This window comes from Tasmannia lanceolata, unplaced genomic scaffold (assembly GCF_043159265.1).
Source record: "Tasmannia lanceolata isolate RefF3 unplaced genomic scaffold, GAP_Taslan_0.1 ptg000008l, whole genome shotgun sequence".
NCBI classification, from domain to species: Eukaryota; Viridiplantae; Streptophyta; class Magnoliopsida; order Canellales; family Winteraceae; genus Tasmannia; species Tasmannia lanceolata.
The window spans coordinates 7,041,995-7,056,996 of NW_027518685.1; the positions used below are offsets into that span (position 1 = coordinate 7,041,995).

Consider the following 15,002-nt stretch of genomic DNA (forward strand, 5'->3'; position numbering starts at 1 on the left):
GGTGCTGTCACTAACTCACTATTGAATGACCTTTCTATATGTATACAAGAGAGTGACAGTGCTAGTTTGACACTGAGATCTAACGTGGGGCTCATCATCTGATCTATCCACTCTCGATCAATGCGACATCTAAGGTGAGACCCATTAGATGATCTATCTACAAGGTGAGGCCCATTAAATGATAAATCCACAGTGGAGATCTAATTCCATTCTCGGGCAATGTGAGACCCAAGGAGGGCCGATTGGATGATCTATCTCTCTGTGTAAGATCCAACGTGGGGTACATTAGATGATGCATCAACAGTTGCTATTACATCATCTTGGGTGATGTAAGGCCCACTGTGAGCCCATTAGATATTCTATCAAAATTGATGAAACACAGAGCCCACATTAAAGATCAATCCAAATTAATGGAGCCCAATAAGAGTTAGAAATTGCCCTTCAGGTTAATAATATGAAGAGGCCACCATAAGGCCCAATAAGGGAGGAGGATGACTTTTGGTTCTTATTGGGCCCTACTGATTTGAATTACTCATTTATTTTTTAACAGATGGTACCTAAAAAGACCTCCTACTACTACTAGGAAGGAGGATGGACTTTTGGTTCTTAATGGGCCTTATTGATCTGGAGTGCTTATTTATTGTGAGCACCACCTTTTATGAATCTGGATAGATCATCTAATAAACCCACATCATATATCATACATTGTTCAGGATCATTCATTCTCAAGAATGAGTTGATAACTTATCTAGATATTAGAAGTAACTGCTGGAGACATTTTATACATAGAGATTTTTTGTGTTTTGATTTACTACTCCATGATAATTGTGTGCACATTTGGATGCTAGAGAAGCAAATGTGTCTATGATTGAAATATTCATGTCTGGACATTACAGATGAGTTGAATGGGTAGTGATAAATTCACCTCCTTCTATTACAATATTCACCCCCTATTTTTCAAAATGGACTTTACAGCCCACACCATAGGATGATCCACACCGTCCATTTGATGGGCCACAATGTAAATAGGTTGTGCCCCAAAAATCATTTACATAGGATGATCCTAGCCGTCTGATCTTTAGAGGCTTGATTATATGGAGTTTCTCTATAGATCGGAGGGCTAGGATCATCCTATGGAAAATGTTTTTGGGGCACAACCTATTTAAATTGTGACCCATCAAATGGACGGTTTGGATCATCCTATGTTGTGGGCTGTACAGTCCAATTTGAAAAATAGGGAGTGAATATTGTTTTAGAAGAGGGTGAATTTATCACCGCCCATTATTTATTTATTTTATTAACATACTCTATTAGTATATATTACTATGTTTGTGAGAGATACATTTTTGTTAAGGATACTAACATTATAGCCAATTGATTGTCTTGTGTGGATGAGATGATACATTGGCTTCATTGAATCTGTATTAGTGGTCTGGCTAAACGAGATCATACTTGTGGGTGTTCATTTGAAATTGAACACTTGGCCAAATGATTGCAAATTTGGGTGTTGAAACATTATTTTCTTGTTACATGAATAGTTTATGGCCGAGTGAAAGAATATTAGAAATTTTCTAATATCCGTGCAATACCCAAATCACACCGATCATGCAATCCTAACTTCCATTTTTCAAGGAAGGAAATTGTATTTTATTGGATATTAGGACCAAGGTCTTAAATTTCAGTTTGGTTTCGGTCGCTACGGAAATCAAAATGTTTCGGTTTCAGGTGGAAATCTTATAAAATGAACGAAACATGTGGAAACATACACAAATGATGGAATTTAAAGATGATGATTCAGTAAATGCCAGAATAAGCACAAATACACACTTAGAAATCATTGTATAAGCAAGGCAATCATTCATAATGGTTTTAAAATATTAAACATCAGGTGACATGCACTGTCACGCATGTTTGATAATTTAGAACATATCAAATTTTACATGTAATTCATATAAATATCTATATACAATACACACCACATTTTGCATGGCATATAAATATAATTATGTAATAAATACGAATATGGCATACCACTATTACAATTGCGATTTTGGATTATGTATTTCGATCGTTTCAGTTGCAGTTTCAGTTTCAGTCTTAGTGTTGGTTTCGGTGGAAATTTAAAACAATGGTAAGGATAGATGATTGGCACGAATGCTTTGCCATAGGAGATCCAAAGCAAGACCTGTCAAAGAAAGGGTTCAGATCATTCAAAGGTGGGACCCACTATGCTGTAGTTGCGGTGCCTCTACCAAAACAATCATTCATCATGGGTAATTCCCCTAGCAATTGTCACTGTTTATTTCAGCTATTACAGCTGAAAATTTGTCATTCTGGAAATTACTACTATGGGTGTGCCTCAGACTATAATTGATCTGGAAAATATTATGAATGTGCTATGGCCCATTCAGAGAGGCCATAAAACTATCCAAATTCATCAAACTGGATCTTTCACACACTTTACAGTACCATCATGCTATAATCACCAACTAGATTGGTAAGGAACAACAGATATGAATGAAAAAACAGTACAAAAATCAGTGTGTTACAAAAGAAAGATATAGAACATTTGTTTGCAACTTAAAGAAGTTGTGGATCTTCAGCACATTTTTCAGCACCGTCCGGCAGAAGATGGTGAGAGATTGGCTTTAACCCTTTCCGGTACCAGTAATTCACGAGACAAGCTTCCAATTTCCTCACCTGGAAACATTTTCAGCTTATCAAATTTCGATGTCTAGTATTATTGCAGAGAAGTCAAGTTAAAAATGACGTTCCTAGGCAATGGAAGAAATAATTTCCAAAATGAATAATGATATACAGACATGCTTTTCCAGTGATGAAGAACAAATTTTCCAGGAGGATCAGTTTAAACATTTGAATCCATCTAATTTTGAGTTTCTTTGAATGATTGAATGGAGATCATTTGATACATCAGATATTTAAATCCAGATTATTCTGATCGTCTATGGATGATTGACATCACCTGAAAATCATATCACCCAGTTCATGTCTGACCTGTCACTGGGAATGAGATCAGAAGGCCAAAGAAAATCTAGACATTTGTAGAAGTAAAATATTCCCAGACCTGAGAAGCATCTCCCAGGTTGGCCTTACTGCAATAATCAGAATTTTATACAAATTCATTTCACGTTTGGATACCCACAAGATTTAGATTTGGATTTCTCACATTTGCAGTTGAGATTTGGAACTGGATCGGATCCTTCGATTTCCAAATCAGCTACAACGGTGAAAAAAAATCTGATTTTCAAATCTTTTCTGCAAGACATTATTTGGAAATCCATATTTGTGGCAATTACCTTCACCCTCACTGCTCCTCGACCTTGCTGCAGCAACAGCAAGACGTCCCTCCCTCCCTCTCTTGTACAACATGAGCATGAGGATGATTGATGTATTTTGTATCCAAAACTCAAATCCAAATCCAAATCCAAATACAAAAACATGAGGTATCCAAACATGGCCTTAAGGCAGTAGTCAAGTATATGATTTTTCATTTTCCTCAGCACGATCCTCTCGCCGATATTGAAGAGTATGTTGGACTCGGCTTCTAAGAGGGGAGAAGAAAGTAATCTCAAAGACCATCCAATTAGGGATTGAACTTGGACACAAGAAAGAGCCTTTTCACATTAGATGGACTCTGAGAAAATCGAGCATGATTATCAGTATAACTGGGAGAGAAATATTTTGGATATTGACAGCAATGCAAATGACTACAGGAGGAATGTGGAGAATCATGATGAGTGATTTGCTAGAATATTCTTTGTTCTGGTCATGCAATATTATGCTTAATCTACCTCTTTAAGAAATTCTATGACAATAATGATTTAACAAATGCATGTACTCTCCTCTTTTAGTTTTTGCCTACTTTATAGAATCTGAATTATTATGATTAAATGATTTAAATGGTTATAATTGAATTTTTGTATTTGAATGATTATATTCCATATGGTTCTGAAAGTTAATTCCCTTTGATGATTAATAAATGAAATTATAAATGAAGGAGAATGGATGAACATGGGTTTCCATGGAAACCACTAGCAAGCAACCAATTTGAGCTCATTTTAATGTATTTCAGTTGGTTGAATTTTATTTTTTTTAAACAGATCAGTTGGATGAGAATTGAACAGTGTTAAAGTATAAAAGATTAAATACCTCCTTCTCCAATGGCTTAAGCATTTGGAGTAACTCGTTGTTTTACATGGTACCAGAGCCAAAGGTCCTGAGTTCAAACCTCCTTGATAGCAAAATCCACATGCAATGGCCAAACCCAAAAGAGGGGCCACATGTGCCGCGTGTAGGCCAACCCTAGAAAGAGGGGCCACACCTGAGGGGGAGTGTTGAAGTATAAAAGATTAAATAACGACTTCTCCAACGGCTTAAGCTTTTGGAGTGACTCATAGTTTTAGTGTTTTACAAACGGAAGTTTAAAGCTAGGGATATAAATAAATCGACTATCTGGGTCATGAGGTCTTCCTTCTTTTTTAATAAAGCTTTTCATCAATTAAAAAAAAAGCAATATAAATAAATCCACACGTGCTTATCATAAAATAGAGCCTCGGCCAATTCAAGGACCCTTGCTTTTCAACTGTGCACAGCGCTTTCCACTGTAAAGAATAAGCTCCAACCAGCTACCATATTGAAACCCTATTCTAGATGAGTGGTAACTGAAAGCCCGCATATAAATTATAATTTATAGATGTGATGGGGTTTAAATACTTTCCAGTTCATACATAAAAATACAAATCCAAAGCTTTAGAAGACTTCCTAGAGGCAAATAAAATAACGTTTATTGCCACAATTCAGATAAAAATGAATAAAATCTAGAATGTAATAGCATAAGTATCTTATGATACTAATGTAACTCTTAATATAAGAAGAAACAAAATCAGGCGGGTTTGCAATTGCCACAGCTTATTGTCAATGAAAACAGGGATGCTTGTAACCCAACAATCAACCCACAGTAATGGTTAACAACGTGTAACAATGCATTCTGATGCAATCTATAAAGAAAAGAGCACACAGATCTAGCAGTCATTGACAGTCAAATATTAGTTCAAGATCAAGGAAGGTGTGTCTCCTTCTGATATTTGGGGAGGGAGGAGTAAATGCACCGTACAAGAAATTGGCAAGTTAGAAGCATAATACAAAATATGACAAATACATGATAAGACTGAGTTTTAATACCATGGTCAAGGTCATGCCGAGTGAAAAGGCACTAAATTGCTAAAAAAAGTAATGAATATCTGATATTGGATGTCTCAACATCTTCAAAGGCAATCTCCTAGCAAACTAAATCTAAAGATCATTACCATGAAGAAAGACTACAAAATGCATCAGCATGTTGCCCTTTAAAACCCTGTCAGGAAATACTGTTCAATTTCCTTATATTTTCATCAATTCTCTTAAGATGTCCAAAAACAAGCAAGTTTTTCACATTTCAAATGGCAGGGAATTTGTTGCTTCATGTAATATCAAACACCAATTGTTTATCTGTGAACAATTCTGCCTCATCCCTACATAGATCTTGACACCTATAGCCATTTATACTAAAGTTTTCTTCCATATTCCTCCTGCTGAAATATTGAAAAATTTATCCTATCTCCCCCTCCCTCACCCCATTATGCTTCCTTCTAAATCGGCAGAAGAATCCCAAGTTCTGTTAATGGTTGTTCTATAAGAAATGTAATGTGACAAAAACAAACCTGCTTAACAATGAATGGCTCCTCGGCAGGATTTAATGGTTCCGTTAAAATAGTTAGAAAGCCATTTCGGTTTCCATATACAATGTCTGTAAAGTGTCGATCACCCACCTAGCATGAAAACAATTGGCTTTATGAGTGAAAAGGAAAAGGGAGCAAACCATTCATGCCGGCGTATTGGTTCCTACCATAACAAGTAGAGAGGTTTCACAGCCAAAGTATTTTTCTATATCTTCAGTTGTTCCAGCAGGCTTCTTCTCTCCTGCAGTTGAAAATAGTGCAAACGGTTTTATTGCAAAGTGTAGTCCAAAAGATCATTGGTTCATTTATTCACTTCTATATGAATATGATTAGTTCGCGCAACCTACCAAAAAATAAATAAATTGTGCAAGAACAGAAAATGAAGAAACTTGACGGGATGCCTCATGACTAAGAGCTTCAGATGTAAGAATTGCTACTTTTGCATTTGGCCCATCTTACCACCAAAGGAACAAAAGGGAAGAATTTTGAAAATTCTAGCAATGTTCCTTCTAGAAAATAGAAGTAGCTAGTGAAGTGAAAACACTCCTAGATGTCCAAAATAATTAATTCAACTAGCATTAGCATCTTCATAGACCAAATATTAATAGGTACCAAGAGTAGTAGCCTAAATTTGGAGGATAATATCATTAAAAAAAAATGGAGGATAATAAACATAAATGGACAAGGGTAATGTTGGGACCCGGGTAGAACTCACCCTTAAAAGCTAGCCAATGAGGGAGGGTGCCCAAGTCCTTATAAGCTCATCCACATCCATTCACTTTTCCGATGTGGGATCATTGCTTTCGCGTGGAACCCCAACAGGTAATAATATTCAATCTCTATGATCTCTAGCAGATTTATAGAGGTGCAAAATCATGTCTGATGAATATTAGGATCTAAAAAGATTTGTTACAGCCCAAGTACACTTGTTTAATACCGATCTTTAATTTCTTTGTGATGAAACGGAATGCATCAATTCTTTTTCCTGACCAATGACAAACGTTTCATTAAAAAAATCAGAAACTACAAAGATAAAGCAATGAGAGGACATGCCAACATACAAATCCAATATCTCCTCTCAATAGTCACAAGTAATGAGCTAATCAGAAGATAACCAGAGTTAAATAAGTCAAAAATATCATGAAGAAGAGATGTTGGGACCTACAGGTGGTTGCTCATGTTTTCACCACCACATAATATCACCGTAGAAACCATGCGGGAAAAGGTAATTGCAACTGTTAGATGTATCGTGTTATATTGAGGGTATACTGGTCATTTCACCAGTATAACCCTAATTATGTACACTTGTATATATATCATATTGATGAGAGGAGGATTCTCTCTCTCTCTCTCTCTCTCTCTCTCTCTCTCTCTCTCTCTCTCTCTCATTTCCATCTCTAGATCAACATGGTATCAGAGCGCTTAGATTATCGTACCCTAGGGACACCGTTCCTTCACAGATACACAAAAAGGAAGAAGAAGAGGAGGAAACCCAAAGAGCCGCCGCACCCCACCCCTTCTAAACCTTGCTGCCACATGCCCCTTCCACTCTTTGGAACTGCCCCCCACCCCACCCCACCCTTCTATCCCTTGCCGCCCCACTCATCTAGAAGCTGCTGCCCCCTTCTATCACTTGTCACCCCCCCACCCCCCACGCCACTTGCCGCCCCACTTGCTGGTCGTCGGTTTCTTGGAAGAAGAAAGGTAAGATTCTTTGTAATGTTTCTCTTCCGGCAACTATGTCAGTGCTATGGAAAGAAAGATATATCAGAGTCTTTGATGGAGTAGCTAAATCCCCTTCTTGTTCATGCGAGTGATTGCTCTGATTGTTTCTTGGGTGAAAATTCTTCCTTGTTTTAAGTTTGTATATGCTTTTGATCTTTGGAATGGATGGAGGGAGATCTGTTTTAGTGTAGCGCAGCATCCTGTGATTGTGCAACCTTGGGAACCTCCGGCTCAAGATTATTTAAAGCTTAACTTCGACGGATCAACTAAGGGAAATCTGAGTCCGGTGGGAATTGGAGGTGTTCTAAGGGATACAAGGGGAAGTGGTCATATGGGCTTTTGCAGGGCCTATAGGAGTCTCAAATACTAGAGAGGTGGAGGTTCGAGCAGTTCATCAGGGTATAAAGTACTTGGACCAAGGCTGCTTGGACAAGGTGATAGTGGAGAGACTCCCTTAATGTCATCCGTTGGCATAGAAGTTCCGTTGTCCCCCATTGGAGATTTGCGCCCTTTTTTTACGAGATCCAAGACTGAGTAGAAGGGTCATCTATCGTCTTAAAGCACATCAGAAGGTCTGCCAATAGCATGGCGGACAAGCTAATGAGGGAGAGTGTAGATAAGGAGGGGCTAGAGTTGTTCGATTTTCTCCCCCCTTGAATGTTATTCTTTCTTTCATTTTCTTTCTAATGTTTTTGTGTATGATGGTTCTTTTGTTTCCCTTGGGTTGATCATCTCGGTCTTCCCTTTGCTTTTAATGAAAATTTTCTACCATTCCAATGTCATGAATCCACATCTTAGTTCCAGATGCAATTAATTAAAATTGCAATTTCAACATATTTCTACTTGTGCAACCCACTTAATAGGTTTTGGGTGCAAGTTGTGTGTAAAGTGCAATTTAAAAACACTTTTCAAGATTGCAGTTTAAAGGCAACTTCCCCCTCCTCGCAGTTTCCATGCACCCGAATTGCAAATTTGTTGCAAATCACTGGTGAGGTGAGCCTAAAGGTAATGGCAAAATACCCAATTAGGTAAAGAGGGTGGGCAACAACAAAAAACATGTTTTTTTTTATCAACCTATTCTCTACATGTTCTACCGACCTAGTAGAGGAAAATGATCAAGAGAGAGAGAGGGTGGAGACTGGAGAGGATAAATGAAAACACTTGCCATGCCTTATCACATGAATTCCGATAGAGTTCTCAAGAGCTTCAGCTTTGGAACCATCGGGGTCGTATTGGTAGAGCCCTAAAGATCATTAGAACAAACAAAGAATAGGATTATTAGGACAAAGTGTCCAAAGAATCACAAGGGTGTAAAGGGAAAAAAAGAAGAAGAAGAAGAAGCTAGAAAGGCAATGAAGCGAGCTGTAAGTACCTGCAGAGTTGCTGAAGACAGCGAGTTTTGTGTGTCCGAAAGTGGATTTGCAGCGGTCCAAAGAGGTGGCAAGAGTGGGGGAAAGCGTGAGAGAAAAAGGGGTGGTTAGGGTATTGTCTTTGTCAAAGACGACCCCTCGGAAGCCACGGTTGTAGAGGTGAGACCAGTCTATCCAACGGAGGTCTGGAACGGAGAGATGAGGGAGGGCCAGATGACTGTCTCGAGATACCACCGTAACGGAAGAGAGAATTCCGGCTAGGTTGAACCTCTGGCTCAATGCCCCGTTCCACCACTCCCACCCCATTGGCTAATTTTGCCCTATACCCTGTACCCTTTTAGTATTCTTACATTAGGCCCTGTTTGGAAAGAGAAAAACTTTTCCAGAGTTTTATGCTTTTCTATTGTTTGAGTACACATGATAAATGTAAACTGAACTTTGGACCATTAGATTTATAATGATAGCCCTCTGAATAATTTTTATACTTACCATTTATTATTAGTTCATTCAGTTGCTTCATTTATTGTTTTATAGTTCTTTTACGAATCAACCTTTATTCACGCTTACACACAAAACATTATTTTTCAATTTTGTTGTTTTCAATTTGGCACTTCCAATGGAGAATTGAGGTAAGCTGCAGAGGTCCTGTGTGAATATCGTATGGATGGATGCCAACGATTGACTTGTGTGTTGTTGACCCAGTGAATGAGATTGAGGGATAAAATTAAATGCTAAAAACAACTTGTAGAGGGAAGGGCTGTTTTGGTAATAGATACACAAAAGGTAACTTCGTTGAGTAAGAGTTAAACCATACAATCTGATGGGAGGGACAAGGAGTCCCCCATCGACAGATTAAGTATGAGCTCTGATGATACATTCCTCCCAAACCCATAGGCTAACACGCCTCAGCAACAGAAGAATAGACCTCCACCACTTGAAGATTATCCACTCTTGCTTTCGCTAACTCATCGGCCTTATCATTAGTGGATCTGAATACATGCGAGAGAACAGAGGAAGAATGAATTTGCAACAATCCCGAATCTCCGAAATGATATTACAGATTTTTCCAAGGGCCAGGACCTGTTCCGCTCGCCCAAGAAATGAAGTTGGAAGAGTCCCTCCACGATCAAGGGGCCGGGTTGATGGGAAACATAATGCTTACGTCCATGCAATAAGGTTCTCGCTTCCGCCTCATTGAACTAGCAAATCCCAGCCGGGTCGGATTACTAAAATAAGGTTATGCCCTCGGTGTCATGAATGAGGCCGCCCAATCTTGCTGGACCCGATTTACCTTATGCGCTGCCATCAAAATTGAGCTTCAGCAAACCACTAGGGGACGGCTTCCAAGATGGAGATGGGTGGTTTTTAGCTTTTGTCTCCCAAATTATCGCCCGCCAATTCCTCAAGATATCAGTTGTTGAATATGATGATAGGAGCTCATCTGTTTTTGCCCAGGCAATTAGGTCAATCGTGATCTCCAATATAATCCCGATGATGCTTTTTTTCTTATCTTCCAAAATTCTCCTGTTTCTTTCTTGCCAAATATGCCACAAAATGGCATAGCATACTAAGATCCAAAGAGATCGACCCGTCCTGCAACTCCTGATAATGGCCCTCCACACAACCTGAAACTCCTGATAATGGCCCTCCACACAACCGATGAGAAAGGGCAGTGGAGGAGGACGTGGTGGAGGAGGACGTGGTTCAGAGATTCTTCTACCGCCTTGAATATAATAAACCTGCTTGACATACGCATCTTGTGCCTCTTGAGGCGATCAAATGTGTTTATCCTCCTACAAGCCACTGTCCATGTGAAAGCCGCCACACGAGGGGGTGCCAACGATCGCCAAATGGTGAAGAATTTGGGCTCTGATCCGTCGACACGCACCAACCAACGGAAAAAGGATCGAATGGAGTATCCACCAGAGGTGGTTCTCAACCATGCTTCCCTTTTTTCTTGAAAGAAAACAGATTTCTAATTGATAAACCCCGAAGTTTTACAAGATGTATCTATGGGACGAGATATCCCACAACACGAGTAAAAGATCAACACCGACACCCATCTTCCTTTCTTATGTCTTCGCCCGCCTTTCAGCTAGATAAATGCAATTACAAACTTACCATATCTTCCTTTTCTGCTCCTTTTGTCTGCCTGTGTTCATTAGCCGATCTCAGCCTATGCTGGGATTCCGCAGCTATTTTGGCACAAAGTTTTCTAATTTTCATAAGATCCCTGCCTATTTCCAAAGGCCACCTGCTTTCCTCAAAGCCCAATCGATGACAATTGAAGAGTCTCCCTCAATAATTAGAAGGCCTTCTCCAATACATACACAAATCACTGCAGCCCCAGAGAAGGGCTTAGCTTCCGCCGCGTTGGAATCACAAACTCCCACCGGACCTGAAAAAGAAAATAAAGTACAGCTAACCGAATCTCGAAATAAACCACCAGTACCTACTCCTGGATTGTCTTTGGAGTTTCCATCAAAGTTGAACCTTGTCCAACCACCAGAAGGGGGTTGCCACCTCGGCTTAGGGATATTTTTCCATTCTCCCATCTGACCGCACACAGAAACCAATTCATTATTATCAATTGGACAACGCCAAAGGAGGGGAGTAGTGACCCATCTTCTTTAAACTCCCATCTGACCAGCTACCAAAACAAATGACCATCTTATTTCAACTTCCAGGAGCAAGTTTTCCTTTTCCTTCCATAGATGGTAAGAAATGGGTATATTCCTATATTCATTTGTGGTTCTCAACCATGCTCCACCCAGGCAGTTTCTTGACGCCCATATCTCCCAGCTTCCTTCTAATCATAAATGCATCCATCCATCTTCCTGATTCTGAATACATGTTTGCCAGTAGCACATGGTATCCGCAGTGCGAGGGGTCCAATTCAAACAGTTTTTCAGCAGTGACCAACCCTACTTCCATGTTCCCTTGAACCCGACAAGCCCCAAGCAGAGCACCCAAACCACATGTTGTCAATGCCACAGGCATTTTCTCAATGAACTCAAATGCTTCTTGTAGAAGTCCCCTGCGACTAAGAAGATCCACAATGCTGGAGTAATGCTCAACCCCTGGTGAAATTGAGTGGGCATTCATGAGATCAAAATATCGATGACCCTTTTCTACATCCCCAGCATGGCTGCAAGAAGACATGAGAATGAGAAAGGTAATGATATCAGGATCTACACCCAATCTCTGCATCTCTAGAAAAAGTTTGTCCACCTCCTCTACATTTCCATGCATCCCATACCCCAAAATCATGGAATTCCATGAAACTGTCGTTTTAAAGGTCATCCTCTCAAAGACCAGCCTAGCGATATTGATATCACCGCATTTCGCATACATGTCTATCAGCGCAGTTCCCACAAAGACGTCAGATTCAAACCCAGTTTTACTGATAATGGAGTGTATCCACATACAGCAAGTTAAGGATGCTAAATGAGCACACCCTGGAAGAAGAGACAATAAGGTAATAGAATCAAGTGCAATGTTTTCAACCTTCATTAGGTGAAAAACTGCTATTGCCTTGTCTGCCAAGCCACTATGAGAATACTGAGAGATCATGGCATTCCATGTAACAGTACTAAGTTTCCTAGCTCTACAAAATACCAAGTTTGCCTTGTCAAAATCACCAAATCCTGCGTACATTGCAATCAGAGAATTGGCGACAAATTCTTCTCTATCAAAACCTACTTGAATCGCATAATCATGGATGTATTTGCCTTCTGTTTCAAATCCTCTCTGAGAAATGGCTTCAATAACTCCCACCAGAGTGGTTGGATCTGGCATCATGCCGCCATATTGTAGCATCTGATGGAAGAGATTCAACGAAACCCCCGGAAACCCATGTTGGGAACAACCAAATATCATCGTGTTCCAAGAGACTACATTCCTTTGAGGTATCTTTGAAAACAACAAGCATGCAACACCTAGTAAGCCACATCTAACATAGAATTCTAACAATGCAGTCGCGATGTAAACATTCGATTCAAAGTGGTTCCTGATTATATACCCATGAACCACCTTCCCCCGTTTCAGATCCACTTGCTGGGTACATACAACCAAGGCACTAACAAGGGTGATAGAGTCACATTTGCATGCCTTAAGCTGCATAGTTTGGAGGAGTTCCATTGCTTCAATATAACACCAGTTGCGTACACAAATATTAAGCATCCCATTCCAGCTTACAATACTATCACTCCTCCCTTCTATGAAATAATCAAAACATCTACGAGCAATCCAAATTTCTCCTCCTTGACCATATGCAGCAGTAAGGGAACTATTAACAAATGCATCAGAATCAAAACCCATTACTATAACAAGACAATGAATACCCATAACCTGTTCCAGAGAGCCTCCCAATAGCTTTATCGCTTGAAGAACACTCACCAGTAAATCAGAGCTTGCTTCCCGTTCAACAATGCGCATACATTTAAACAGCATTGAAGCCTGTTTGGGTTGCTCACACTGAACATACCCATCAATTAGAACTCTCCAAGAGAAAAGATTTTTCACAGCCATTCTATCAAACAAGTGCTGGGCAAACTCTATATCTCCGCATTTACTATACATAAGAAGAAGAGAATTCTCTACATAAACATTCAGATAGAAACCAGATTGAACAATAAACCCATGGATTAACTTCCCCACCTTGATGGCAACATCCCCCAATTGGGCACAAGCTTGAATGGCGGTCTCCAGCGTGACAAGATCAGGGTTAAATCCTTCCTGTCGCAACCCATAAAAGAGCTCTAAAGCCTCCCAGGCACACCCATTTTGGTTATACCCCGAAATCATCGCATTCCAAGATACCAAATCTCTACTCGGCATTGTCTCAAACAATATCTTAGAAACCTCAATGCTCCCACACTTATTGTAGAAAACTAGCAGAGAATTATACAAGAATACATCTGACCGTCTCCGATAAATGTAACCATGGATACACCTTCCAAGCATTCCATCTCCCACATCAGAACAAACCTGAAGCAAAATGGAGAGAGTCAGCGAATTAGGCTTGGCACCGTAAAACCGCATCCCAGAAAAAAGCGAATAGGCCCTATCAACATACCCATTTCGGGAATAGCCGGATAGCATTGCATTCCAAGCTGCGACATCTCTCTCGGACATTTCACCGAACACCTTGCGCGCGCTATGAATGTCTGAGCATTTGGAAAACAAATCTATCAGGCTAGTGGCTATAAAGAGATCGTTTTCGAAACCGGACTTGAGGATTTGAGATTGAAAGAGGGTTCCGAGTTGGGGGGAGGACAGACCCGCTGATGCCTTGAGGAGGAATTGGAAGGTGAATCGGTCAGGCTTGGAGCCCTGACTCAGCATCTGAGGATAGAGGCGGAGTACGTCGGAGAGAGCTCCTCTCTGGCAATAGTCCCTCATCTGAGAGTTCCATTGAAACGTCTGAGACCAAAATTCTATAGAAGGAGAGAGGATTCGGAGACGCCCTGCAGTCTCTAGCAACATGACAACCCATAGGAATTTGGCACACAATTTCGCGGATCACTCTTGTATGAGAGAAAGGCAACCTCGTATGAACCAAACGAATAAGACAAAGTCCTCTAAAAAGTGAGCCTGCGTGGCTATTCTCGCCTTCAAAAGTGAGCCGCGAAATTGCCCAGCAGATCCCCTATTATATTTGGGATTTGGTAGGTACCATCCAAGAATGCATTTTGCGGACCCGCTGTTGCATGAGAAGGCAGCCACATGGGCTCGGATTTTGTCTCATTCATTTTATTCATCTGCTCCCTCATGCAGCAGCCGTTCTGCGGAATGCCTTCACGATGGTCCCTACCAAATTTTATGCAAATCTCTATTCAATGGATTTGCTAGCGTCCATGCAGAAGGCATTCCGCTGATGGCCCGTTGCATGTGAGAGCAGCCAACTTGTGAATGAAGACAAAATCTGCTGAACAGTTAGCCTATGTGGGTGCTCTCACATAGTCACATGCAACAGGCAATCCGTGAACGCTAGCAAATCTCATTTATATAATATGGCACTTGCTCACTTTATAGCAGATTTTGTCTTACTATTTATTGCTGCTGAGGTGGGTGTTCGCTCTTGCAAAAGTGACTGGCGAAGTGGCTTTACGCAACTTTTTTTTAAAATTTTTTTAGTAGTTGACTCTCAAGAAACCCATTTTGCGGC

General features: G+C 40.2%; 2 protein-coding genes across 6 annotated transcripts; both read right to left on the reverse strand.

Moving 5' to 3' along the window:
- Positions 1-2,370: 2,370 nt before the first annotated feature.
- Positions 2,371-9,251, reverse strand: LOC143884154 (haloacid dehalogenase (HAD) superfamily protein). Of its 2 annotated transcripts, XM_077387576.1 has the most exons (5): positions 8,836-9,248; positions 8,629-8,706; positions 5,906-5,979; positions 5,721-5,828; positions 2,371-2,700 (listed from the first exon to the last, which is right to left on the reverse strand). In XM_077387576.1, the coding sequence occupies exons 1-5, from the start codon at positions 9,137-9,139 to the stop codon at positions 2,581-2,583; spliced, it is 684 nt and encodes a 227-aa protein (XP_077243691.1). In that variant the 5' UTR covers positions 9,140-9,248; the 3' UTR covers positions 2,371-2,580. The 2 variants fall into 2 exon arrangements, with proteins under 2 accessions (XP_077243691.1, XP_077243692.1); XM_077387577.1 differs by lacking the exon at positions 8,629-8,706 and having other exon boundaries at positions 8,836-9,251.
- A 353-nt stretch (positions 9,252-9,604) lies between these two features.
- LOC143884155 (pentatricopeptide repeat-containing protein At4g13650-like) lies at positions 9,605-14,408 on the reverse strand. 4 transcript variants are annotated; one of them, XM_077387580.1, is made up of 3 exons: positions 14,116-14,146; positions 13,911-14,001; positions 9,605-13,822 (listed from the first exon to the last, which is right to left on the reverse strand). In XM_077387580.1, exon 3 carries the CDS (start codon positions 13,796-13,798, stop codon positions 11,576-11,578), a length of 2,223 nt encoding a protein of 740 aa, XP_077243695.1. In that variant the 5' UTR covers positions 13,799-13,822; positions 13,911-14,001; positions 14,116-14,146; the 3' UTR covers positions 9,605-11,575. The 4 variants fall into 4 exon arrangements, 3 of the variants coding, with proteins under 3 accessions (XP_077243695.1, XP_077243693.1, XP_077243694.1); XR_013252760.1 differs by having other exon boundaries at positions 9,605-10,458; positions 10,491-14,408; XM_077387578.1 differs by having other exon boundaries at positions 9,605-14,001; positions 14,116-14,408.
- Between the last annotated feature and the right edge of the window lie 594 nt (positions 14,409-15,002).

Excerpts from the sequence above, each read along its gene's own strand:
- LOC143884154 (XM_077387576.1), bottom strand. The coding sequence starts at position 9,139 with ATGGGGTGGGAGTGGTGGAACGGGGCATTGAGCCAGAGGTTCAACCTA. Across the intron at positions 8,707-8,835 it reads TGTCTTCAGCAACTCTGCAG|GGCTCTACCAATACGACCCC; the intron begins GTACTTACAGCT and ends AATGATCTTTAG. Across the intron at positions 5,829-5,905 it reads AAACCTCTCTACTTGTTATG|GTGGGTGATCGACACTTTAC; the intron begins GTAGGAACCAAT and ends TTTTCATGCTAG.
- LOC143884155 (XM_077387578.1), bottom strand. The coding sequence starts at position 14,320 with ATGTTGCTAGAGACTGCAGGGCGTCTCCGAATCCTCTCTCCTTCTATA. Across the intron at positions 14,002-14,115 it reads CCTCCTCAAGGCATCAGCGG|ACATTCATAGCGCGCGCAAG; the intron begins GTCTGTCCTCCC and ends CCAAATGCTCAG.